At 32.6% G+C, this 25,152-nt stretch overlaps 1 protein-coding gene across 1 annotated transcript; it reads right to left on the bottom strand.

Moving 5' to 3' along the window:
* Window positions 1–5,349: 5,349 nt before the first annotated feature.
* Window positions 5,350–6,762, bottom strand: LOC144653150 (uncharacterized). The gene is made up of 2 exons (XM_078513074.1): window positions 6,613–6,762; window positions 5,350–5,760 (listed from the first exon to the last, which is right to left on the bottom strand). The coding sequence occupies exons 1-2, from the start codon at window positions 6,754–6,756 to the stop codon at window positions 5,443–5,445; spliced, it is 462 nt and encodes a 153-aa protein (XP_078369200.1). The 5' UTR covers window positions 6,757–6,762; the 3' UTR covers window positions 5,350–5,442.
* Window positions 6,763–25,152: the final 18,390 nt, after the last annotated feature.

Raw genomic sequence — 25,152 nt, 5'->3', positions numbered from 1 at the left:
ATAATTCACTAATAGTTTAAAGTAAACCTAAACTGCGTATAACCATTTTTGGCGGTAGCAAATTATCCTATTTTCTCGAGTATTCATGTTTAAAATATATTTGATTTGTGCATCTCAATTGTTCAAGAACAAAAGTTCCAACTTAAAAAATTACTGTTTAACCATACAAGCTACAGAATAATAGAAAAGAAGAAGGACAGAAGAAGAATAGAAAAAAATAAGAATACCTTAAGGCTACTATTGTTAGCGGCTACTATTTTAGTGAGTGTAGCGAGTTGGGCGAAAACCGCTAAATTAAGTTCTCTCTAAAATTTGTCTCGGTCAAACTTGACACTCGTTAAATTTAACCCCTCCCCCCCCCCCCCCCCTTCCCGTTACCTCCCAGCCCAGAGGAAAGCAAAATCAAACATCGTCGACTCGAAAAACAGTTACTCTTTAAAAATTGGATGTCGGTAATTTGGTTCTTTTTATCTTAGCAAAATGTTCATTAAAAACAGGTTTACCCGATTATTATTATTATTTAAATTGTCGGAAAATCGCTAAATAAAAAGTCGCTTAATCTTGCTCCAAAAAAATCGCTTAAATTAGTAGCCGCTAAAAATAGTAACCTCAAGGCAGAAGAAGAATTTCGCTACAATTTCCTGATAAATTCTCTGTTAGATTTCAGGAAAAGTAAAAAAGGTTAATTGTTATCGACAGAATGTCAAATTTAAAACTAGCCCGTAGCATACACACGCAAAATGCCAGATTGTCAATACGTGATTTTATTTCCATTAGCAGATTGTTCTATCACATATTGTTAGCAATCAATCTGTTCAACAATATACCACCATTACACAGTAACATAAGTACTTCATGAAACTGAAAATCAAAACCCGATAAGTTTACTGGGATAAGTCCGAGTTGTTAGACGGACGTCCACAAGGACGAGGGCGACGAGATGGACGTCCGGAGGGACGAGGGCGACGAGATGGACGTCCGGAGGGACGAGGACGAGTGAGACAAGGGATACCAGTCGGGAACCACGGTGGACGATCGCAACCAACTGTCGGGAACATTGATGGACGAGGGCGACGAGTAGGACGTCTCGAAGGACGAGGGCGACGAGATGGATGTCCGGAGGGACGAATACTGGTCGGACGAGGGGGGCGAGGTGGGAATCCAGAGGGTAGGGGGCCTTTTTTGGGGTCTCTTAATACAGCCTATTGAGCAAAGAACAACTAAATAAGCACATTGTTTAACATTGTACAGCGTGACCATTTCCTGTCTACATAATCTTAACCATATTATTGTAACAAATTTAGTATACGCATGTTGCAAGAATGAAGGTATTGGTCTTCAAAGCATCATTGTGATATGAGCGTATTAAGAAACCAAACTTATAACAAACAAGGCATTTTATGTGATCGACTGAGTATCCGAGCAGTGTGCGGAAGGTTACCGTTTCGACACTTGCTTGGCGAATTTTTGACAAGCATCTTCTAAGAGCTTGGCGCGTGCCCTTATTTCTTTCCAAAGCACAGAAGTGTTGAGAAATATATTGGGTGGAGCAGACTACACTCTTTTTTTTTTATAAGAATACAGTTTTTCCGACCCTGGCTCAATATTCTTATTTTCTGCTGAATTTAGGCTGAAAAGATTCTTATGAACATTCTTGGAAAATTCCGTTTGACATTTCCGTTTTAGCAAGTATTGGGTAACCAGATCTGTATCGTGTTACATTGTGCACATGTACCATTGCTTTTCGTTGCAGCCTGACCGTTTTGGCTATAAACAAAACATTCCTCACAGAGATAAAGTGACGGAAATTAAAATACCTGATTTTGTTTCAACTAAAAAAGTATATTCTTTTCAAAATCTCAGCCTCGGGTTTATTCTTAAAATATTCTTAAAAATTCGCAAATTTCAGCCTCGATATTCTTGTAAACTAGATTCTTATAAAATAAAAAGTGTACACCCATTAAGTTTCCAAATTCAAATGAAGCGCCACAAATGCTTTCCAACTCACAACACACCACACCAGAACAGTCCAATTTTCATGAACAAATCTTACCTCGGTATCGGAAATTTCTTCCAGATCTTTTCCTTCGAATGGCATTAATTCTTGAGCGTCTGCATCTTCATCAAAACTATACTGTTCTGCTTTGATAACGCTTACCACAGACAGGATAAGTACAACGTGGAGAAGCTTATTCATGTCGGTTCTCTTTGTTAATCTTCTCGTTCAGCACAAAATCACTCCCTCTTTTTCGTATTCCACTAAACGTCCTGGCATCCAGTTATATACCTTGTAAAATTACACCTCAAAAGTTGCGATATTACAAACCAATGCCTTCGATTTGCTCACCTGAGAAAATTTCGCTTCAAAAGTGATCTAATTGGTCGATTAAAAGCAAACTTTAATTCTAATAAAAATTTCAATCTAATTACTTTTAGTTTTCTTCTATTCGACCTAACAATTCCAGACAGGAATTTGGAAAGAAATAAGTAAGATAAAAAAATTTCGATAACATGAGACATGGGCTTGCTAATCGTTTCCGTTCTGACTACTACAGTACACCTTACAAAGATCGAGTAAAACTAAGATTGCCTCATTGTGTCATCTCGATGGAAACTTAGAAATTTGGGTGTGACGCGGTCCATTGTCTTTTTCTCAACTTGCTACTTTCTGGTTTCGATGAATGTTTGCTTTGCATTTTAACTGGACTTTTTTGTCCAAACAACAATACAAATTTACAAGTTACCATTCCCTGAAAGGAACCGGCAGGAGAACCCTTTGAAAGTTACGTAATTATTAACCTCGTAGGGCCCATGGACCAAGAATGGCGTTTTGCTTTATTGCATTGGTTACTAAGAATTGAGCCCTAACAGTTAGCTTTAAATGTGTTGGGAATCAAACTTACAATATCATGCATTTAGTTTTATTGTATTTCTGATTACAGCTAGCTTAAATTCAAGCTAGAGCTGAATACACAAAACCGATTGAAAAAAAATCACATTTTATTTCTGTTTAATCAACTGGAGATTGTACCAGTAATGGTTAATAAAATTTGCTCCTTTCCTGGTAACATAATTTGCGTAACAATGGACTCTTCCAATCTAAATCGTCTCTATCTTTTAGGTCGACTATTCGGAGAAGACACGAAAACTAAGTGATGTAAATTGAAAAAATACGTTATAGTTTTAACAAATCGTTTTTGTGAGTCATAAAAAGAGTGCGCTAGGCGGGGAGAAACGGCACGATTTCGATGAAATTATAGCCAGCTTCTGTAATAAAATTCATTGACATTATTTATATGTACACAACCAACAGCTTGATAAACAAACTGATTTTCATTTTTTTACTGTATTCTGCTTCTTGTAAGAAGAAAATAACAAGATTTAACGAGATTCCCCATTAAATATATAAGTTTGGTCTACTCGGGAACATATTACTGGATTTATTACTACAAGTTTTACAAAAATGGCAGTGTTTAAACCCACGATCATATAAACGTTGAATAATCAACAATGATTTATTTACAGCTCTTTGCGGCCATAGATATAGAATTGCTAGATATTGAAAGATACATCTATGTAGATAACTAAATTAATGTAAATGTAGCATATTTGTGCTTGCAGGCACCTAAAGAAACAAACAAAATGATTGAACAATTCGGCCTTTGTGCTAAAACTTTTCACAAAGAAAAGGTTCGCCGGCCAGTATGCATAATAAAAGTTGGAGCGATCGTACTTTCTCCTCATCATCGTTTCTTTGTGAAGTGAGAGGGTGAATAGCACTCGTGACAGGGTTTTTTTAATGTAAAGTCGTTTTACCGTTCAAAAGCTAATACCAAAGCACTTTAACAAGTTTTTCGTTACATTGAAGAGGGCCCATTGTTGGCGCGGGTCTCGTCACTCTGCGATGAATGTTTGTTTTGCTTATTTTAAGGACGTTTCTGCCCAAACAACAACGCGCGATATCAATTTAAACGTTACCATTCTGTGACAAAACTGCAGCAGGACATTTTGAATGTTACGTAATCTTAAACTTCGTAAAGCCCCGTTTATGGATCAAATATGGCATTATGCCATAACACTAGCGTGTTGGGAATACAAATAACAATATCTTTGAGTGTCATTATAATTTTGATTACATCCAGCTGAAATTCAAGCTAGAGCTGAATACAAACATCGGTGAAAAATGAAGCGTATATATATTTTCTGTTTATCAGCTGTAGATTGTACCAGTAATGGTTAATAAAATTTAATGATTCCTTGGATCGTCTTTTAAAGACCACTGTGAAAAAAAAATCTTTCAGGACTATTCAAAGTGATCTTATAATAAATAATAAAATAATAAAAATAATAATAAATATCTGACTCCTGAAATCTGAATCTAATATGTTATTTGCTCCTTTGCCTTTGGCCGATTGTGGAATGACACATTTTGGTTATAAAAATATTTTAAATAGCAATAAAAAGAGTGATCTAGGCAGGAAGAAACTTGAAAGTCTCAGGATTTAGAAGATAAAATGAAGTAATTATTAATTTGGCTTGAAGGAAAAAAAAATAAGTAAATAATTCACTAATAGTTTAAAGTAAACCTAAACTGCGTATAACCATTTTTGGCGGTAGCAAATTATCCTATTTTCTCGAGTATTCATGTTTAAAATATATTTGATTTGTGCATCTCAATTGTTCAAGAACAAAAGTTCCAACTTAAAAAATTACTGTTTAACCATACAAGCTACAGAATAATAGAAAAGAAGAAGGACAGAAGAAGAATAGAAAAAAATAAGAATACCTTAAGGCTACTATTGTTAGCGGCTACTATTTTAGTGAGTGTAGCGAGTTGGGCGAAAACCGCTAAATTAAGTTCTCTCTAAAATTTGTCTCGGTCAAATTTGACACTCGTTAAATTTAACCCCTCCCCCCCCCCCCCCCTTCCCGTTACCTCCCAGCCCAGAGGAAAGCAAAATCAAACATCGTCGACTCGAAAAACAGTTACTCTTTAAAAATTGGATGTCGGTAATTTGGTTCTTTTTATCTTAGCAAAATGTTCATTAAAAACAGGTTTACCCGATTATTATTATTATTTAAATTGTCGGAAAATCGCTAAATAAAAAGTCGCTTAATCTTGCTCCAAAAAAATCGCTTAAATTAGTAGCCGCTAAAAATAGTAACCTCAAGGCAGAAGAAGAATTTCGCTACAATTTCCTGATAAATTCTCTGTTAGATTTCAGGAAAAGTAAAAAAGGTTAATTGTTATCGACAGAATGTCAAATTTAAAACTAGCCCGTAGCATACACACGCAAAATGCCAGATTGTCAATACGTGATTTTATTTCCATTAGCAGATTGTTCTATCACATATTGTTAGCAATCAATCTGTTCAACAATATACCACCATTACACAGTAACATAAGTACTTCATGAAACTGAAAATCAAAACCCGATAAGTTTACTGGGATAAGTCCGAGTTGTTAGACGGACGTCCAGAAGGACGAGGGCGACGAGATGGACGTCCGGAGGGACGAGGGCGACGAGATGGACGTCCGGAGGGACGAGGACGAGTGAGACAAGGGATACCAGTCGGGAACCACGGTGGACGATCGCAACCAACTGTCGGGAACATTGATGGACGAGGGCGACGAGTAGGACGTCTCGAAGGACGAGGGCGACGAGATGGATGTCCGGAGGGACGAATACTGGTCGGACGAGGGGGGCGAGGTGGGAATCCAGAGGGTAGGGGGCCTTTTTTGGGGTCTCTTAATACAGCCTATTGAGCAAAGAACAACTAAATAAGCACATTGTTTAACATTGTACAGCGTGACCATTTCCTGTCTACATAATCTTAACCATATTATTGTAACAAATTTAGTATACGCATGTTGCAAGAATGAAGGTATTGGTCTTCAAAGCATCATTGTGATATGAGCGTATTAAGAAACCAAACTTATAACAAACAAGGCATTTTATGTGATCGACTGAGTATCCGAGCAGTGTGCGGAAGGTTACCGTTTCGACACTTGCTTGGCGAATTTTTGACAAGCATCTTCTAAGAGCTTGGCGCGTGCCCTTATTTCTTTCCAAAGCACAGAAGTGTTGAGAAATATATTGGGTGGAGCAGACTACACTCTTTTTTTTTTTATAAGAATACAGTTTTTCCGACCCTGGCTCAATATTCTTATTTTCTGCTGAATTTAGGCTGAAAAGATTCTTATGAACATTCTTGGAAAATTCCGTTTGACATTTCCGTTTTAGCAAGTATTGGGTAACCAGATCTGTATCGTGTTACATTGTGCACATGTACCATTGCTTTTCGTTGCAGCCTGACCGTTTTGGCTATAAACAAAACATTCCTCACAGAGATAAAGTGACGGAAATTAAAATACCTGATTTTGTTTCAACTAAAAAAGTATATTCTTTTCAAAATCTCAGCCTCGGGTTTATTCTTAAAATATTCTTAAAAATTCGCAAATTTCAGCCTCGATATTCTTGTAAACTAGATTCTTATAAAATAAAAAGTGTACACCCATTAAGTTTCCAAATTCAAATGAAGCGCCACAAATGCTTTCCAACTCACAACACACCACACCAGAACAGTCCAATTTTCATGAACAAATCTTACCTCGGTATCGGAAATTTCTTCCAGATCTTTTCCTTCGAATGGCATTAATTCTTGAGCGTCTGCATCTTCATCAAAACTATACTGTTCTGCTTTGATAACGCTTACCACAGACAGGATAAGTACAACGTGGAGAAGCTTATTCATGTCGGTTCTCTTTGTTAATCTTCTCGTTAGTAGTAATGTACTACACTCTAAGGCAAAAAATTTTTTGCCTTAGAGATTTAGTACATAACTACTTCCCGTTGTTGGGATCAAATACGGAAAACAAAAATGGAAAACAAAAATGGAAACCAATCCTGAAAACAAACCCTGTAATCAAAACTGTATCAATCCTGAAAACAAACCCTGTAATCAAAACTGAATCCAAGCGTAGCCGTCTCATATGACATAAACTTTAGTTTATGTCATATAGAGACTGATGTTCAAATAAAATTTTTAAATTTTATTTGCTCAATTAGTATAAATAAATATGCTCTTATACTCTTTTTCAAAATTTTGGATACAGTGCTTTTAAACAAGCCGAGTTTTTATGCTGTTGTTATTATCATGGTAAATCTCTTGTACTGAATATCTGTTGTGAATTATCTTCTAAAACGATTATGATTTTTGTTATTTTTGAATTCATTTTTTCTTTTTCAAGGTTGGATAATACACTGTTTAAATCATTGTAAATGTTACATATGTATTTACTTGTTTCATTTTCTTCATTTAATAATTTTGTTAATGGCTTGCAATGTCCATCTTGTTTTAGTTTTTTTTCTAAATATACTAAAGTGTCTAGATTTTCATATACCCAATCTCCGAGTTTTGATAATTCTTTTAATGTTACGATATACTTCAGTGTGTTTATTGCGTCATCAGACATATTTTTGAATGTATCTGCTTTGAAACATATTTTCTTTAAATTTTCCATGTTTATTTTCATGTTGGTCATTTATCTATATATATAGTGTATGTTTTTATTTTTATGCGTTTTTTCATGAATCTCTTATACTCTTTTTTTAAAAATCTTGCATCTTAGTGCGTTTAAAACAAACCTCGTTGACATAATGAAAATCAAAACCTAAGATTATAACCTAGGATAAACAGATGAGTTTGTCTTTAATATCCATAAGGATATGTTTCTATACAGCTATCCGATATGTGTTTTATTGCGCGCTTGTCATATCCAAAGCTGTATACCTTTTTCTCATATTTGTTAACAATTTGTTTATTCTGTCTGGTTATCTTATTTTCATTTAATAATGTGAGTTCTTTAAAATCGCCCTTAACCATCTTAATCATATTTGTGTGATTTAGTATTTGTGAATTTTCATGATTAAGGGAAAAACCTTTAATAACACATTTCTGTTTATTATCGCCATATATGAAACTGTAGTTTTTAGGCCCACCGCTTACGAAGGTACCTTTTATAACATCACCGTCTAACTCATCTGTTAAATCGCCTAGCATATCGCCTGTTTCTATTGTCTTACCCTTCTGGGATTCGATATACACAATACTATCTGTATCAAAATATAATACCTGTTTATCTAAATAGTCTAGTTTTTCATATAACATTAGTCGAGCTGAGCTAGTTGTAAAGCATGCAATGTATATATTCGTATTATAGCTGTTATCAACAAACTGATTTTTGTAAGTGTAGCTCATTTGAACCATTTCTTCATTTATGAAATTCATGTTTAAATTATCTATTGTGTCGTCGAGAAGTACTTGATAAAATTCATTTATGTCAGTTACGTATTTACATTGATTCATGTTATTTCGTTGCCCAAATTTTCCCCAAAGACTGTTTAAACACATCTTTGCAATGGCTCGTAAGCCTGAATTTTCATTTAATTCACCTAAAACAATATCTAAATTCTTTTTGACTTTATTTCTGAAATTCATCTCGTCATTGTTATTTTTAAAATTATATTTCGTTGATTCAAGTTTGAGTTTCATAAATTTTTTTATATATCCCTTGAATAGTTCGTCGGATGAGTTTTCAAAATGCCAAACTTCATATATTTTTGTAATTTTATAGCCTTTTTTAATGGCCTTATTTAGTTCATCTGTTGTCCATGTACCAATAAATGCTCGTTCATTTTCACTATGTTGGCATCTTTCTTGTTGCTTTGTTTTTGCACATGATATACACAGAGGGAACATTAGCTTTTCAGCTTTTTCGCATTGGATTTTCACTGGTAAAACAGGATGATATAACCCTTTTGGTGGTAAAATTTTACATTTTATTAGTCCATACCATTTTTTATCGTATTTTTCTGGTGATATAATTTTTATAGGGTGTCCAATGGGGTATTTTTTATAGAACTGAACAGTGGGATATAAGGAGCAAAAATCTACGTATTTTCCGTATTCATCATCTTTGAATTTATAAAGTAGCTTTGTGCTATTAGTTCTACCTCCGAAGAATGAATCTCTTGGATTTAATGGAGCGACGACTTCTCTATTCCAATCATTTTTATAATATTTTTGGAAACATTTATCATTTTTTAATTTACATTCCCACATTTCAATAAGATTGTAACCAGCAGATGTTATTTTGTTATTTTTAGCTTGTGTTTTATTATACAAAGTCCCCATATCACATTGGTTCTTAGTGTTGATAACATCAGGTTTGTAACAATCTTGGCAGCCGTGCCAGAAACAGCCTTGAAATTCATAAATAGTATTTGTAGATGCACAAAAACCATCTACTTTTAATTTGTTATTGTTGCATTTGATAACTTTTTCACCACCTTCCAAGGCATGTTGAATTTTAATTTTATTTTTCTCAGCAATGTAATCAAGCCATGCAATACTGACTGCACTATGGTTTTCTGTTTGAACAACGTTATCAACTACAGCTATGGTATTTTTAGGCATATAATTACCTCTATAAATAGCCATACAAACACCAGCTATTGTGATGTATTTTAGTGGATCAATATTTTCTTCATTTATAAAATCTTGTCTAAATTTTAGCATGCATCGCCTCAATATATCAACATCCGAACGACAGTATTCAACTATCTCTTTTTTGAAATCGAAAACATAATTTTCATTAACACGATCGTCATACCATTGTAAAAATTTCTGTCTATCTTCTGTTTTCATTTGATTATAGCCATAATGTTTTTTGGAAGGCATCTCTCCTATATACTTTTGATTACAAACTTTGTTGAAATAATGTGGAAAATATCCTTTTTTCAACTCGTTTAAACCAAACGTTTTAGGAAACGATGATAACGATTGTTGAATGAAATTTAAGCTGTCGATTATTTTGATTCTTAATTGTGAAATTTCCATCATCATAATTTTTGCACCATTGTAAATACAATAAGGTTTGAAACCATTATCTATACACCATTTTAGTATAAAATGACTGTCATACCCTTTGCTATTATGAGCCAAAAGTGTATATCCTTTATATATTTCATTGATGATTTTATTACAAAAACTATTAATATCATTGAAGATTAATTCATTACCATCGAAATCATGACAGATAGCTAAATTGACTTCGTGTATTCCAGTGTTTTGGGTACATTCGAAATCAAAAAATAAATATTTTTCATTATACGTTTTACATGACTGGCAATAATCTTTTTTGAGAATGTTTTTATTTAATCGGCATGGTTTTTTGCTATTTTTGATGCAATTTCCACCCATAACTTTTATCTTTTTCATGAAACATTCATGTTTGCTTTCACAATATTTATTACAATTATTACACATTTTGAAACCGCATTTATGTATTTTAATATATGGTTTTAGTATGATTTGATTGCATTTTAAACATTTAGCTACACTGCTACATACTGAATCATCACTATCTTTTTTCGATCGGTTACTAGTATGGTTTTTGAAGCAAGTATTACCATGAAAAACACGATTGCATTGATTACATGTAACGTCTTTACCATTACATTTATTTCCATCTGGAAAATATTTGAAACAAGATAGACATTTTTGGGGGCATTTGTGTTTATCACGTCTCGTGTAAGCTTTTTTGCAAGAATGGCAGTAATATGCTACATCTAAAAAGGCTGTCATTGATTTTATGACATCAAAATGATTCCGTGTTTTGTATAAATAAATTTTATCCGTTTTACCATTATTGGATGTATATATGATTTCATTGAACTGCTCAGAATCGATAATGTTAATCTCAATATCTAAATGTGATGCAAAGCTATTTACATCTTCTAAAGAATTTCCATAATCATTAATTTCAACATTAGCATTATTATGAAGTTCTTTGGCTTGAATTTGTTGTAGTTTCCTACTTTTATTGAATCCATCTTTCAACTGAGTTGTAGTGTAATTCTCAGGGTGTAAATTAGCATAACCTGTTACTATTGCCCTAGCAAGGCATATTGAGTCGGTGTTTTTTATTGTGATAATGCATTGTTTCCTATTTACTGTTTGTTTTGATAAATATAGTCGACCTTTACCTGAAGGTATTTTAACAGATTGAATAATTATTTTGCAATTTTCTAAATCTATTTCTTTATACTCCAACGTATTGATTACATCTGAAAGTTGATTTAACTTGAAATCAGAAACTTTTAACAATTTTGTTGAGATAGGATGATCTAATTCATCATTTGAAATTACCAATCTGAATCTATCATTACCTTTTAACTGCCTTTTCTTTATTGTCATTTCAACCATTTTTTCAAATACACTGAAAACATCATTTTTATTGTTTATGAAATTTTTTCGTACATTTATTTTGAATTCATTGGTATAAGCATTGAATTTTTTATTCGCTGTATTTCCGATTTCCGTTATTTTGAATAGAGGTTGGTCATTGGATGTTGAATCAAAAATACTGTCATCGAAATTAAATTCATTGAGTGTCCTGTTTAAGGTCTTATCGGTCTTATATTTTTGAATTTTATTGATTACTTTTTGCCTTGTTGAGTTTTTTACAAGATCTATCCATGTATAGCCTAGTGCCTTTGCATCCCTCAGGTAACTTTTTGATAGTTGTTTAAGAGTATTATGGGTTTTTGTTATTGGTTTAGGAGTATTTGAATGAGATTGGTATGTCTTCTTTTTTGGTATTTTACGCGAGGGGGTGGGGCATTGATTCGGCTTCTGGTGCTCGTGTGCTTTCGGCTCGACCTTTTGGTGCTCGTGTGCTTTTGGTTCGGCTTTTAGTGATAAAATGAGTTTTATAAGGTCGGTTTTAGATAGCTTGTTGAGATCAGATTCGTTCATTTTACTATTAGTTGAGATATTTTTTTGTGTCATTTTTGTGTACTATATAAAATCACCAAACCTTTAAGTCCTTTATAGTAAAAATTATTTTTGAGATTTTTTGGTGCGTTTAAAGATAACCAGAAATAATAAATTTTTGGTCACCTCAGGCAACAGAAAACAGCAATTTATATATACTGTGCTATACAATATATAATTATATAATTTTTCTTTATATGTTATTCATCAGGTATAATATTGAACCGATTATCTTCTTGAATACCTTTAATGACAGCATTTTTAATGTGTTTTTTAGTTCTCATGTGACTCCATTTTCCTGCAAGGCAAGTGTGATATTCACAAATATCACAATACCAAGGCTTATTAAGCATGTATTTCGTTTTTGATCTAGTAATAGCTTCTAATCGGTCTTTTTCGGTTGTATAAATTTTGTTCCTTCCCATTTATTATATACTATATATATATAATTCTTTATATGTTTTTTATAATGCGTTTAAGTGATAGATATAAACAGATAATTATTTTCTTTAATATATATATAGAATGACTGATATAACATTAAATATCAAACACCTTTTAGAATCTGATCAAAGCTCGAATGATATAGCCTTCATTAATAAAATGTATTGTATTCAGAGCATCCTTAAAACAAATATTTGTATTATTAAAATGCTATCTTCAGACCTTAACAGCAGATCTGAAATATCAAATGAACACAAAAATCATGTACGTTTAGAGTGTATACCTGAAGACCAGAAACGACGACGTGGAAGACCTCGTAAGGATCAACATTAAATACATAATTATTCAGTTTACGGTTTTAGCCATAAGTTATAAATGATTAATGACTAAACCATTGACCGAAAAAACCTGGCGTTCCTGACGCGTCAGCAGGTATTTTAATCTGGTGTGATTATGAGTAAGAATTTTTTTATTATAAACTTTTTGAGTAAAGTTTACTCAAAAAGTTTATATGCGTTGCGTATTCAATTACGAGTGTTTCCATAATTGCATTTTAGACGATATAACAATGCATGCAAACAGAGACAAACTCGATGATAGTCTTCATAACTTAATTCTATTGCCTTGAACCATCTTTATATAAATATATTTATATATGAGATGTTTTGTGATACACAGATACATAGCGATTTAAAAATAATGGGCGAGGGTTCTTGTATTTTTTGCAATGAGTTATTATATACAGGCGATAAAGTTGTTGATCATTGCTGTGATAAACCTGATATTTTGGAAGATGCATATATGAAAGTATGTCAAAATTGCGGGACTCAGAATTATAAATATATTAGCGAGTATTTTGATTTTTACGAGAACAGAGACAAAATATGGCATAAAAGCATATATAACAGAAAATACCATATCGAGAACGTATTAAACAATATTTGTATTAAAAATGGGGTGCAATTGACTGTAAAAAAAAAAAAAAAAAAAAAAAAAAAAAAAAAAAATTGACTGTAAATCATCGTCATAAAATTTATAAGGTTTTTCATGAAATCGATAGTATTCTTCCATCTATAAATAAAAGAAGAAAGAGGATGATCTCAACGAAATATATTATAAGACAGCTGTTTAAAATGCTCGGTATACCATACAATTTCATCTGTGTTACTGAATCAAAAAAAACGCGAGCTTTTAATGATCGATATTGGGGTGAGATTTTAGCATTAAAATCGTCCCAGATCGCACGGATTATTCGGTAAATTTATCATCATACTTGAGCAGATATCGATCGATTATTGGACCGGTATCGCATATGTAGTCGTCAATGCTTTTCATTGTATTTAGGATGCTAGACGCATTATAATCGCCACTTCTCATAGCGCCTTTAATAGAGTTCAAAAGGTGTTGATAGCTTTGGTAAGCATATATGGAGTTATGAATTTTTAGTTCGAGATTCTTATGTATCATCCAACCCTGAATCAATAATGAAATTGTTGATATTGTGATCAAAGCAATGCCACCAGTCGCTATAGAGGAGGCGAATCCGCTTGATGCAAATATGATAGACAATGAATTCCCTAATAATTTCCATTTTTTGAAACGTTTAACAGCCTGCTTGTAAGCCCAACATTTTCGATGATATGTTTGATAATAAGCTTTCAATTCTATAATTTGGTCTTCAGTAAGTTTGATTGATATATGGTTCCATTCGAATATATTTTTGTGTTGTTTCGGCATATATATTATATACTTAGACTATGTTTTATTTCTATTTTTCATTCTGTTATACAATTTCCTTATATTTTGGATCAATCGTTCAATAGTTTTCAGTATCTCATGTATTAAATCTGGAGTTTTCATATATATATATTGTTTATACAATTAAACAATTTTTATTCGAAGAAAACATTTTTTGTCATATCTAAAAAGCTAATTTTATGATACTGTTTACTATTTATCGAATATGGAATTTTACTAAAACCGATTCTTTGTATATAGTAACCTGAAGAAATTTGAAGGCTAGATGCATTCAGCGTATACCCCGAGAAAATTTTATCGAGACTAATGCCGTTGTTACAAATACCGATTCTAAATTGATTACCTATTTTAGTATACCAGAGATTCAAATAAACACCTATGTAAACATCTCTAATTTGCTCATAAGATACATCTAAATCATAATCGAGTGATAACTGATTAGACTCTAATTTCACCCATGGAAAATCAAAACTACTACCATTGTCGAAGTTTATTTTAATTCTTTTATTATCACCGGCTTTATAGTCATATTTAAATGCCATATATATAGTCCATTCATCGGATTCAGTGACATTTTCATTTAAATTAATTTCGAAACCACTCATAAAGCCGTTTTTTGGATCAAAATCTTCTAACAATTTTGTGGGATTAAAGACAAGATTACCATTTAATCCAGACACTACAGCACCGTTACTATCTGCCATGATGAATTCAGATGGATCCGTTAGATCATAAAAATACTCGAAAATTTTATGGTAATAGCTGATGTTTCTTTTTTTATCTATTTTTAATTCAAGATCAGACTTCAAATTGTCCCGAAAATGTTTTAACTGTTCATAATTAACAGCTTGGTCATTAGTAGTAGCTGGTTTAATACCATAAATAGCCTTTGTTTTCATATCAATTGATGCATTGAAAGCTATTCTATCATTTTCAACATAATATAGCTGATCGTATATCCTAGGATCAACGTTACTCTGATAACCTTTTATTCCATAAATCACGATATATGTTTGTAATTTTGGGACATATGCGTTCCCTGATTTCATCTTTAAAACGATATCAACATAGAGATAATTATTAGGATGTTGTTGATATTTATTAATTTGTGCTATTGTTCGACTATATCCATCATAAACTCGCGTAGTTGATTTGTCGATGTTGTCGATTGATGAAACAATATCGATATCTAGACTATCATGATCTATTTCAGCTGGAAAAAATAGCTCGAAAACCATTGTGTATCGATTGATTGGTAAACTATATACATTGATAGCTAATCTGCTTGAGTAGTAGCCTTTATTTCTGTCAAGTACCAGCTTACTGTCTACAACTTTCGTATTGATCTTATGGTATGAATTCGGATGATCGATTAAACTGCCTAACTCGATATCATCTTCCTCGCTTAATTGATTGATACTATCGGTCATTATATGGGCAAACGTGTTTTCTTGACCAACGGAAGTTATATGACTTTCACCAACATGATCAAGCATGTATTTTTTGTTTACAGCGTCTGTATCATTGGTTGGGCTTTTTAGATTTGTTATTTTATGAGAGTTCATATCGAGATTAGCTTGCATCGAATTACTGCCATCAATATCAAGCTTGCTTTGAATTTTTTGAGTCAAAACGCGTCCTACGACCTTCTTTAAAAAAGTGTTATCGACGTAAAATTTGTCTGCCTTGCTTTGAATGGAATTGGCTAAAACTCCTCCTGTCTTCTTTGTTAAATAAGTAGTATTGACGTACGATCTGTCTGCTTTAGTAGCAAGTTTGGTATCAATTTCAGTCCTTACTTTGTTATCCTCAGCACTAACATAGCCTACGTTTGGTACAGATCGATCGTTATATAAACTTGGATAATACACTTCGGTATTTTGCAATGAAAGGCCGGCACAATCAAACACTGTTTCATTTCTGTTCTTTTTAAGGAAGAATTGGTTAAGATATCGTTTATTTACGGCCGTCTCGAGATCCCTTGAATAATTTTCAATTGAATCATCGATCGCAACGTCATCAGGCGTTTTTAGCCCTATTACTCTCTTTTTGTTCAAATTGAAATTACCTTCAGGCGTAACATCAAAGCCGACTCCTGGGTCACCCTTTTCACCTCGAGGGCCTTTAATTGGTGTAATATTAGTGTTATTTGATTGTAATAAACCGTTTGAGTAACTCATATTATATCAATCAGTTATATTATATTATATTTTTTCATTGAAATTCTTAGTTACGAATTTTCGTGGCTTATCAATATATAAAAAGCTAAATGGGTCTGCAGTTGCTTTGAGATAGTCGTTTTTACTGATTCCAAGTTCTCTGCAAATCATTCCTTGTTCATTATTAGATGGGAATTCGAAAATACAGTGATGAGTACAATTTAATCTGATTGTTTTATCGGTATTATAATAGCTTTGAGATAAATAAATGCAACTGCAATTTTTATTTCTTGAATTTGTAAAATAGTTGCGTATTTCGCTATCATTTTTTGATCCCGTATTGAGATAATCGTCAAAGATGACTAGTTTTTGGCCTTCATCTGATATTTTATCAAGCGGTATTATTTTATCATTACTTGCTTCAATAACAGAATAACCAGCCTCTTGATTAAGGGGTTCAAAGGTATTTAAAAGATGTTGATATTTTGATTGTTGAAGATTTTTCCCATACAAATATATTTTATCATAAAACAATAGCCGATATATCATATCAAGTAAAAGGTTTGATTTACCTCCACCTGATGGTGAGGAAATCAGCATCCGGAAACATTGATTTGGCATGAAATCGTATAGTTGTCTAAAGTTTGAGGCCATATCGTCTTCAGTGTCATAATTCGGTATTCTCATTATATTATATGGGTATATTATTTTCAGTTCAACAAGGTGTTCAACACGGTGTACATCAAGGTGTTAAACGCTATGTTAAATGTTGATTTTTATATTCAATTTTCATTTTTTATGTAACGTAATAATATAAAATAAAATGAGTTTACTTAGATGGAAAGAGCTTGCAAAGAGTAAATCTGATTTGGGCGATAAAATCAATTATGTTAAAAATGCAATCACACAAAATAATATCGGTCAGCAGACAAGCCAAGAGTCATTTTCGAAGGTATTCAAACCAGTGACAAGTAAATTAGATGATGTAATTAAAAGTAATTTGCAGATAGCAAAAGTACCCAAAAATCGTGTCAAAAAGGGGATGAGAGGTGAATTGGAAGCTCCAGATTACTATCCTGAAGTTGATCCTTTTGAGGATATGGACGTAGATAATTTATTTGATGAGCCTGTAATGCCACAAAATGAAAAACAGATTGTACCGAAACCACCAACATATGAAGAATCTTTAAAAGATCTTTTAGAAGGAAAAAAGGAGATTTATGTTGATCCCCAATATTTTCCTGAATATGAAGATGAATTACCTCCTGAATACGATGAGGATGAAATTGATTATGCTTTAGATGCTGATGATGAAGTAAGTGAAATACTAGAAGACGTTGGTATCGACGATTATGATGTAGTGCAAATGAAATTAGATCAGCCTGAAATGACACCAAAGAAAACCAAGAACTATCTTAATAAGATTTTAGAGAAAGCCAAATATAAACGGAGACAATTGAAAGGTTTCAAGGCGAATGTTACTAAAGAATATAATAGGGGAACTATATCTGAAGCGGAAAGACAGATTAAAAATAAGAGAATAAACAATGCAAGAGTTGCATTAAATGACTACATAAAACATTACGAAAGTAAAGCCAAAACGATAAAAGGTTCTGGTATTCGAAAAAAACAGAAAGGTGGAAATGTTATATTTTTTAACGATGTAAAACAGCTTCTCAAAAAATTGGAATTGATCATCGGTTCAATAAACGCAGGAAACACATCAGTTAAAATGCGAAATATGGGAGTCGCTATATTAGACACACTTTTAAAAAGGTCTACTATAAATAAACAACAATATAAACAGATATATAATCTGTACTTTAAAGTCTAATTTATGTAACTGTATTATATATATGGATCGTGAGTTAGTATTATCATCATATAGTGTTAAAAATCAAGGTAATAACACTCCTCAAAATTTTACAACTAAATTCAACAGGCCTATAACATTGGATAGCAATTACCAATATATGATAGGCCTCAATCGTATTATTAACATGTCATTTACATGGTTTAATGTAAATCCCTCATATGGTAATCAGCTCATTAAATATAGTTCTGATAATGGGAATAAATTTGAAGATATAACTTTTCCTGCAGGTGTTTGGAATTATTCTGAATTTGATGAATATATTAAAGAGATTACTAAGACGGGAGATGATGATAACACTATATATCCCATCTCTATTGATTTTGATTCAACAACATTCCGAGTCACAATCACTTTATCTCAAAATTATCAACTTGATTTGACGCATAGCAATTTCAACGACCTTATAGGGTTTGATAAAAAGGTATTAAAGGATGCGGTTAATATTGGTCCAAGAGTCCCAAATCTAAGCCAAGATACCGATATATTAAATATACATTGCGATCTAGTCAATACTTCTTTAGTCGATGGCGAAGAGTCGGATATCATTTATACCTTTTCGACCAGCGTACTACAGCCGAGTTATTCGTTTACAATCGAGCCTCGTAGAGTCACATATAACCCTGTTAATAAGCAACAGATAAGTAGTATTCGAATTTACATCACAGATGGAAAGAGACGGTTAATTAACCTGAATGGAGCGGATACGTCTTTTTCATTAATTTTGAAAAGGAAAGAATAATATAACATAATAGTATATAATGAAACCATATGAATTCAAGAGGTTTTACCATCCAAAATTTGGTAAATTTGTATATAAGCACAAAGGGTCAGGGATTATCGTTGATAACATTTTCAAACCAATGAAGAGTGTTATGTCGTCTGTTGTTAAAAAAATTGTCAAGCCCTTAGGTAAGAAGGCGATAAAATCAGGTATTTCTCATGCAGGTGATAAACTGGGTAAAAGGGCATCAGAAAAAGCCGGAGACCTTATAATGGAAAGGCTTAGGAATATGAGGAAGGGAAATGCTGGGCAAAAGTCACTATCCCCAATCTTACAGAAAGTAAATGCCTCACCTGTCAGACACCAACAGAAAAATGAAAGTACTGATATGATCATTAATAGATTAATATCAGGATCAGGTGTAAAAAGAAGGCGTTGAGTAAAATGAATAAAATGATTAAAAAAATTGGTACATAATTGCAAAATTATGTAACATAATAATATATGTCTTTTAGAACAAGCGAATACTTACAGAGGTCCGAGTTGGTTCGATTTCAACTCGATGATGTTATTCGAGTCCCAGCTAACGGTCAGCACCAACTTAAAAACGGCTATAAGTTCACGATTAACGATAGAAGTTCATTCTACGATTGGTATAATGCGTATTTCGAGGTGCAATTTCAGGTGCAAATGTTAGCTGATGGAGCAACCACGGGGGCGAATCGTATCACAGTTATTAATGGAGCACATTCATTGATTGCCCACATGATGATTAAATCAGCAGGAAAAATCGTTTATGATACCGATAATCTCCATAAAGTTACTTTCGTTAAGAACCTCCTCGAATATAGTGACGATTTTAGTCGCTCAGTAGCAAAAAATAGTCTTTGGTATCTAGATACCGACCATAGGATAGCAAATGCTAATCAGAATGTAGGGTTTGAGGCTAGACGACTTTTGACGACAGGTCTCAATGATGTCAATGTTATTATACCTCTAAATCGTTACAGTTTCTTTGAAGAGCTTGAAGGTCGAATGTTACTCCCAATGCAACTCCAGTTCAATATACAGTTACAGAATGACGCCGAATTACTTAAAAAGGCCAATGATGTAGATGATGGACGAGTGGTCCTTAATAGATTCCTTCTATGGGTCCCAAAATTGACTCCAAAGGACAGCCTATATGATAAGTTTGTTAGTTCCTTCTTGGTAAAGAACACTTGGACGTATATGCGCGAAATGTATGAGGTTTCCGCACCAACGAATAGCAGTGGATTCTTCCAGATCTCATCCAGTATTGATAATGTTAAGGCTATCTTTGTATATCTACAACGAGCTAAATCAAACAATGCAGATGAAAATCCCTATGAATTTGATACCTACAATATCAATCTTGACCGTGGGAATGGTAGTTATTTGACAACATGCCGATTGGAATACGGCAACGGAGTGTTTTATCCTGAGACCGAATATGATAGTGAGTCCAAAGTTAGGATCTTCAATGATTTGATGTCTTATGGTATGAGAAAGAATGATTACAACAGCGGTACACAACTCAACTTGGCAAATTACAACTCTCTCTATCCTATTATATTTTTTGATTTATCATATCAAGCAGAGCGAGTAACTAGAGACCCAAAGCAGTTGATCTTCAGATATAAACTAAACGCTAATAGTGCGGAAGATAGTCCTTTCAACGTCCATGCCATCGTTCTTTATAATGAGACAATCGTCATTGACAAGGTGGGTAATGAGCTGGTTATTGTATAAATCAATCAATTGAATATTATGTATAAACCATTTTATTTTGTATACGTTTTATAAACAAGAAATTATATAACGTAGTATATATACAAGTAATGACAACTTATCACTCTCATAAAGTTAATCTATCAGAAGGACAGCGAAGGAAGCTTTTGACTGCTTATAGAAATAAAAGTGAAATTACAATTCGCTTAAGCAATTCAGATCTGACTGGAAATGACAGTTTAATGCTAACTAAACGACAAATCAATAAATTGAATAAGGCTAAGAAGTTAGGTGTTGGATCTGATTTAAACATCTCAAAGACACAAATTCGAAAGGTCATTAGGGTCGGTCATGGGGCACCGCGAATTGGTTTTCCAATGATTGGAATTAGTGCTCCGAAAACGCAAACAAGATCAAGAAGGTCAACAACTAACAAATCAACAACTCATGACACAACAACGAAAAAAGACGGGGGTAAAATCAAACTACCAAATAAGAGAAATGCATTATCTTACAGACCGCCACCATTCATTGGTTCTTGGGATCAATATAATAAATTTCTCAAAACTGGGGGATTAGTTCTTCCAAATTATATTTCAAAAAAAAAGATTTCAAAACCCAAAAAAAAGTAATCAAGCCAAAATTTCATAAGAATATACCCATGAGTAATTTTGATCTCATACAATGGTGTAAGTATTTGAATATACCAATAAAAGATGTACTAATGAGAGATGAGACCGTTCCACATAATCACAAATTAGGATTATTCATTTATAATCTTGAACCATCATATATGAGCGGAAGTCATTGGGTTGCAACTTATGTAAAAGATAACGCTATCAATTATTTTGATAGTTTCGGTATGCCTCCATTTCAAGAAATAGTCGATCACGCAAAAAAGAAGAATTTAACATTGATACATCAAAACAATCAGATACAGAGCATAAAGACTACCACCTGCGGATACTTTTGTCTATACTTTCTCAACGAAATGAATAAGGGGAAATCGTATTATAATTTATTGAAAGTGTTTGACATATATGACACAATGAAGAATGAGAAATTCATTCAACATTATTTCAGAAATATATAACTTATATATATATAATGGTAAAATCGTATTGTGTGAAACAAAAAAAAATAACAAATTGTGTACCTAATTCTGAACAATATGTAAGATCAAAGAACGGAAGACTTATGTTGCGTTGCGTTTGCTTAGAATGCAAAATCATTAAAACCAAATTTGTCAGTGAGAAAAAGGGGCAAGGAGTTGGTGAAACGATTAACAATAAGGTCGGCGAAAAGATACCCGGGTTCAAACAATCACAAGACGTTGCAAGCTTCATAATGGGTATTACCGGTGGTGATAAGGATTTATTTAAAAAATTTTGGCGAGGTGATTTTGCGAAAGGCATGGTAAACCCTCGTAGCGGTATCCAAACAAAGAGTTTTTGGAAGCCAGCAGGTTCGTATGCTCACGAAAATACCGATCCAAAATGCAATTACAGTGAATATAAAAACGGTAAATGGATTAATCATTATTGCGATTAATATCTAATCAATATATATATAATGTGTCAATCATACTGTGTTTCGTGTAAGAAAAAAACAAAATCAATCAATACTAAAAAAGTAAAAACGAATAATAACCGACTTATTGAAAAATCAATTTGCCATATATGCAGGAAGAATAAGAGTAAATTCGTTAAAGGGGGAGGCATTGATATTCAAAAACACCTATCAAAACTTGGAGAACTACACATGAGAACACCTACAGGCAAAAAGTACAATTATTGCGGACCAGGTACTCGATTAGAAGAAAGATTAGCTTCTAACGATCCTAAATATAGAGATCCAATAAACAATCTTGATAGCATATGTCAACAACATGATATTGATTACAGTAATTCAAAATCACTAGCTGATAAACATAAGGCAGATGATCTTATGCTTAAGAGAATATCAAAAATACCATTTAAAGACCGTCCGTGGGGAACAACAGGGGTACAAGCTTTAATCGCTAGTAAAAGAAAAATCGGATTGGGTATAAAAAAAAAGAAGCCAAAAAACGGAAAACGGCGTTGAGTAAAAATGATTGGTCTCAACAATTAGCCGATGAGTTACATAAACCAATCAGACAAAAATTTAAAACTAGAAGAGTAATATCAAATGGAATTGACGAGATATGGTCTGCTGATTTAGTTTTTATGGATAAACTTTCAAAATGGAATAAAGGTTATAAATATCTATTGACTATAATTGACGTATTCAGTAAATTTGCTTGGGCTATACAATTGAAAGATAAGAAAGGTGCATCAATAACTAACGCTTTCAACAATATTGTCATTAATGACAAGCGTAAACCTGAATATGTCTGGGTCGATAAGGGATCTGAATTTTATAACAAAACATTCAAGGAATGGCTAAAGCAAAATGATATTAACATGTATTCCACTTTTAATGAAGGTAAAGCTGTTGTTATTGAGAGATTTAATAGAACTTTGAAAAATAAAATGTACAAACAGTTTACTATTCAAGGTAATACACAGTATCTTGAAATACTTCCAAAAATAGTAAAAGAATATAATAATACAAAACATAGCTCTATCAAAATGACACCCACAGAAGCTTCAAAGAAAAAGAATGAAGGAACTGTTTACTTTAACCTATACGGTGATATGGAGCCATTATCAGCTAAACCAAAATTTAAGGTTGGTGACAAGGTCCGAATATCTAAGTATAAACGAATTGTTTTCGATAAGGGTTATACACCGAATTGGAGTGAAGAAATGTTCGTAATTACTAAGATCCAACATACTAATCCCATTACATACAAAATAAAAGATTTGAATGATGAAGAAATAAAAGGTAGCTTTTATGAACCTGAATTATTAAAAGCAAAACAGGATGTATTCAGAATTGATAAAGTGATCCGTAGAGATTATAAGAAGAAACAAGCTTTAGTTAAGTGGAAAGGATACAGTGATGACTTCAACAGTTGGATTCCAATCAAGGATTTGAAACATATTTAAACGCACTACAGCTGCTCAAGCTATGATAGCTGGTAAAAGAAAACTAATAAAAAGAAATAGCTAATGAATTTAACAACTGGATTTCTATGAAGGATTTAATATATAAATATATATTAAATATATTTATATATCAATCAAAATATAAAAACAAGAATTTAGTTTGCAGTAATATCACATATATTTTCGCCTAATACAAACCATATTTCAGACCAGTATCTTTGATTAAATTCTCGTGTTTTTTGTTGTTTACTATCTTCAATGTAAACACTGGGTATATCTAATTGTTGAAATATCCTCTTTAACAAATAACGAATACTTATAAGCCTATGTCTTTCTTTTTCCATATTACTATTTATTTTTATAAATTTAATTATAGTACTATGATTTACAATTAATAATTTAAATATTTCATTTATTTTTTCCCTTTGATTATCACTAATTAAAATTTTATTCTCAGTGCTTAATTTATCAATTATTTTATTGATATGGTAAAGCTTATTATTCATTTTTTTTATATATGTTTTATTCATTTCACGTTCTAATTCATTCCATATTTCAACGCTCATACCATTTGTTGCCATCAACTTCCATATTTTAGTATAATTTAATTTATATACCATAACTTTTCTATATAATAATAAAACATTATAATTTTATATAACTTTTAATAGTGCGTTTTAATCAGCATTTTTATTAGACCTATTTTTTTTTTTGAACCAAGGGTTGAGTTAGGGTTGTTTTTTAGGGTTGGTTTTTTGTTTTTAAAAAAAAGGGTGTTTAAACGCACTGTATCCAAAATTTTGAAAAAGGTATAAGAGCATATTTATTTATACTAATTGAGCAAATAAAATTTAAAAATTTTATTTGAACATCAGTCTCTATATGACATAAACTAAAGTTTATGTCATATGAGACGGCTACGCTTGGATTCAGTTTTGATTACAGGGTTTGTTTTCAGGATTGATACAGTTTTGATTACAGGGTTTGTTTTCAGGATTGGTTTCCATTTTTGTTTTCCATTTTTGTTTTCCGTATTTGATCCCAACAACGGGAAGTAGTTATGTACTAAATCTCTAAGGCAAAAAATTTTTTGCCTTAGAGTGTAGTACATTACTACTCTCGTTCAGCACAAAATCACTCCCTCTTTTTCGTATTCCACTAAACGTCCTGGCATCCAGTTATATACCTTGTAAAATTACACCTCAAAAGTTGCGATATTACAAACCAATGCCTTCGATTTGCTCACCTGAGAAAATTTCGCTTCAAAAGTGATCTAATTGGTCGATTAAAAGCAAACTTTAATTCTAATAAAAATTTCAATCTAATTACTTTTAGTTTTCTTCTATTCGACCTAACAATTCCAGACAGGAATTTGGAAAGAAATAAGTAAGATAAAAAAATTTCGATAACATGAGACATGGGCTTGCTAATCGTTTCCGTTCTGACTACTACAGTACACCTTACAAAGATCGAGTAAAACTAAGATTGCCTCATTGTGTCATCTCGATGGAAACTTAGAAATTTGGGTGTGACGCGGTCCATTGTCTTTTTCTCAACTTGCTACTTTCTGGT

Source organism: Oculina patagonica, chromosome 5 (assembly GCF_052425735.1).
Source record: "Oculina patagonica isolate OP01 chromosome 5, crgOcupat, whole genome shotgun sequence".
Lineage (NCBI taxonomy): Eukaryota > Metazoa > Cnidaria > Anthozoa > Scleractinia > Oculinidae > Oculina > Oculina patagonica.
The sequence above is the reverse complement of the archived record's forward strand: the minus strand, read 5'-3'. Positions and strand labels throughout refer to the sequence as shown.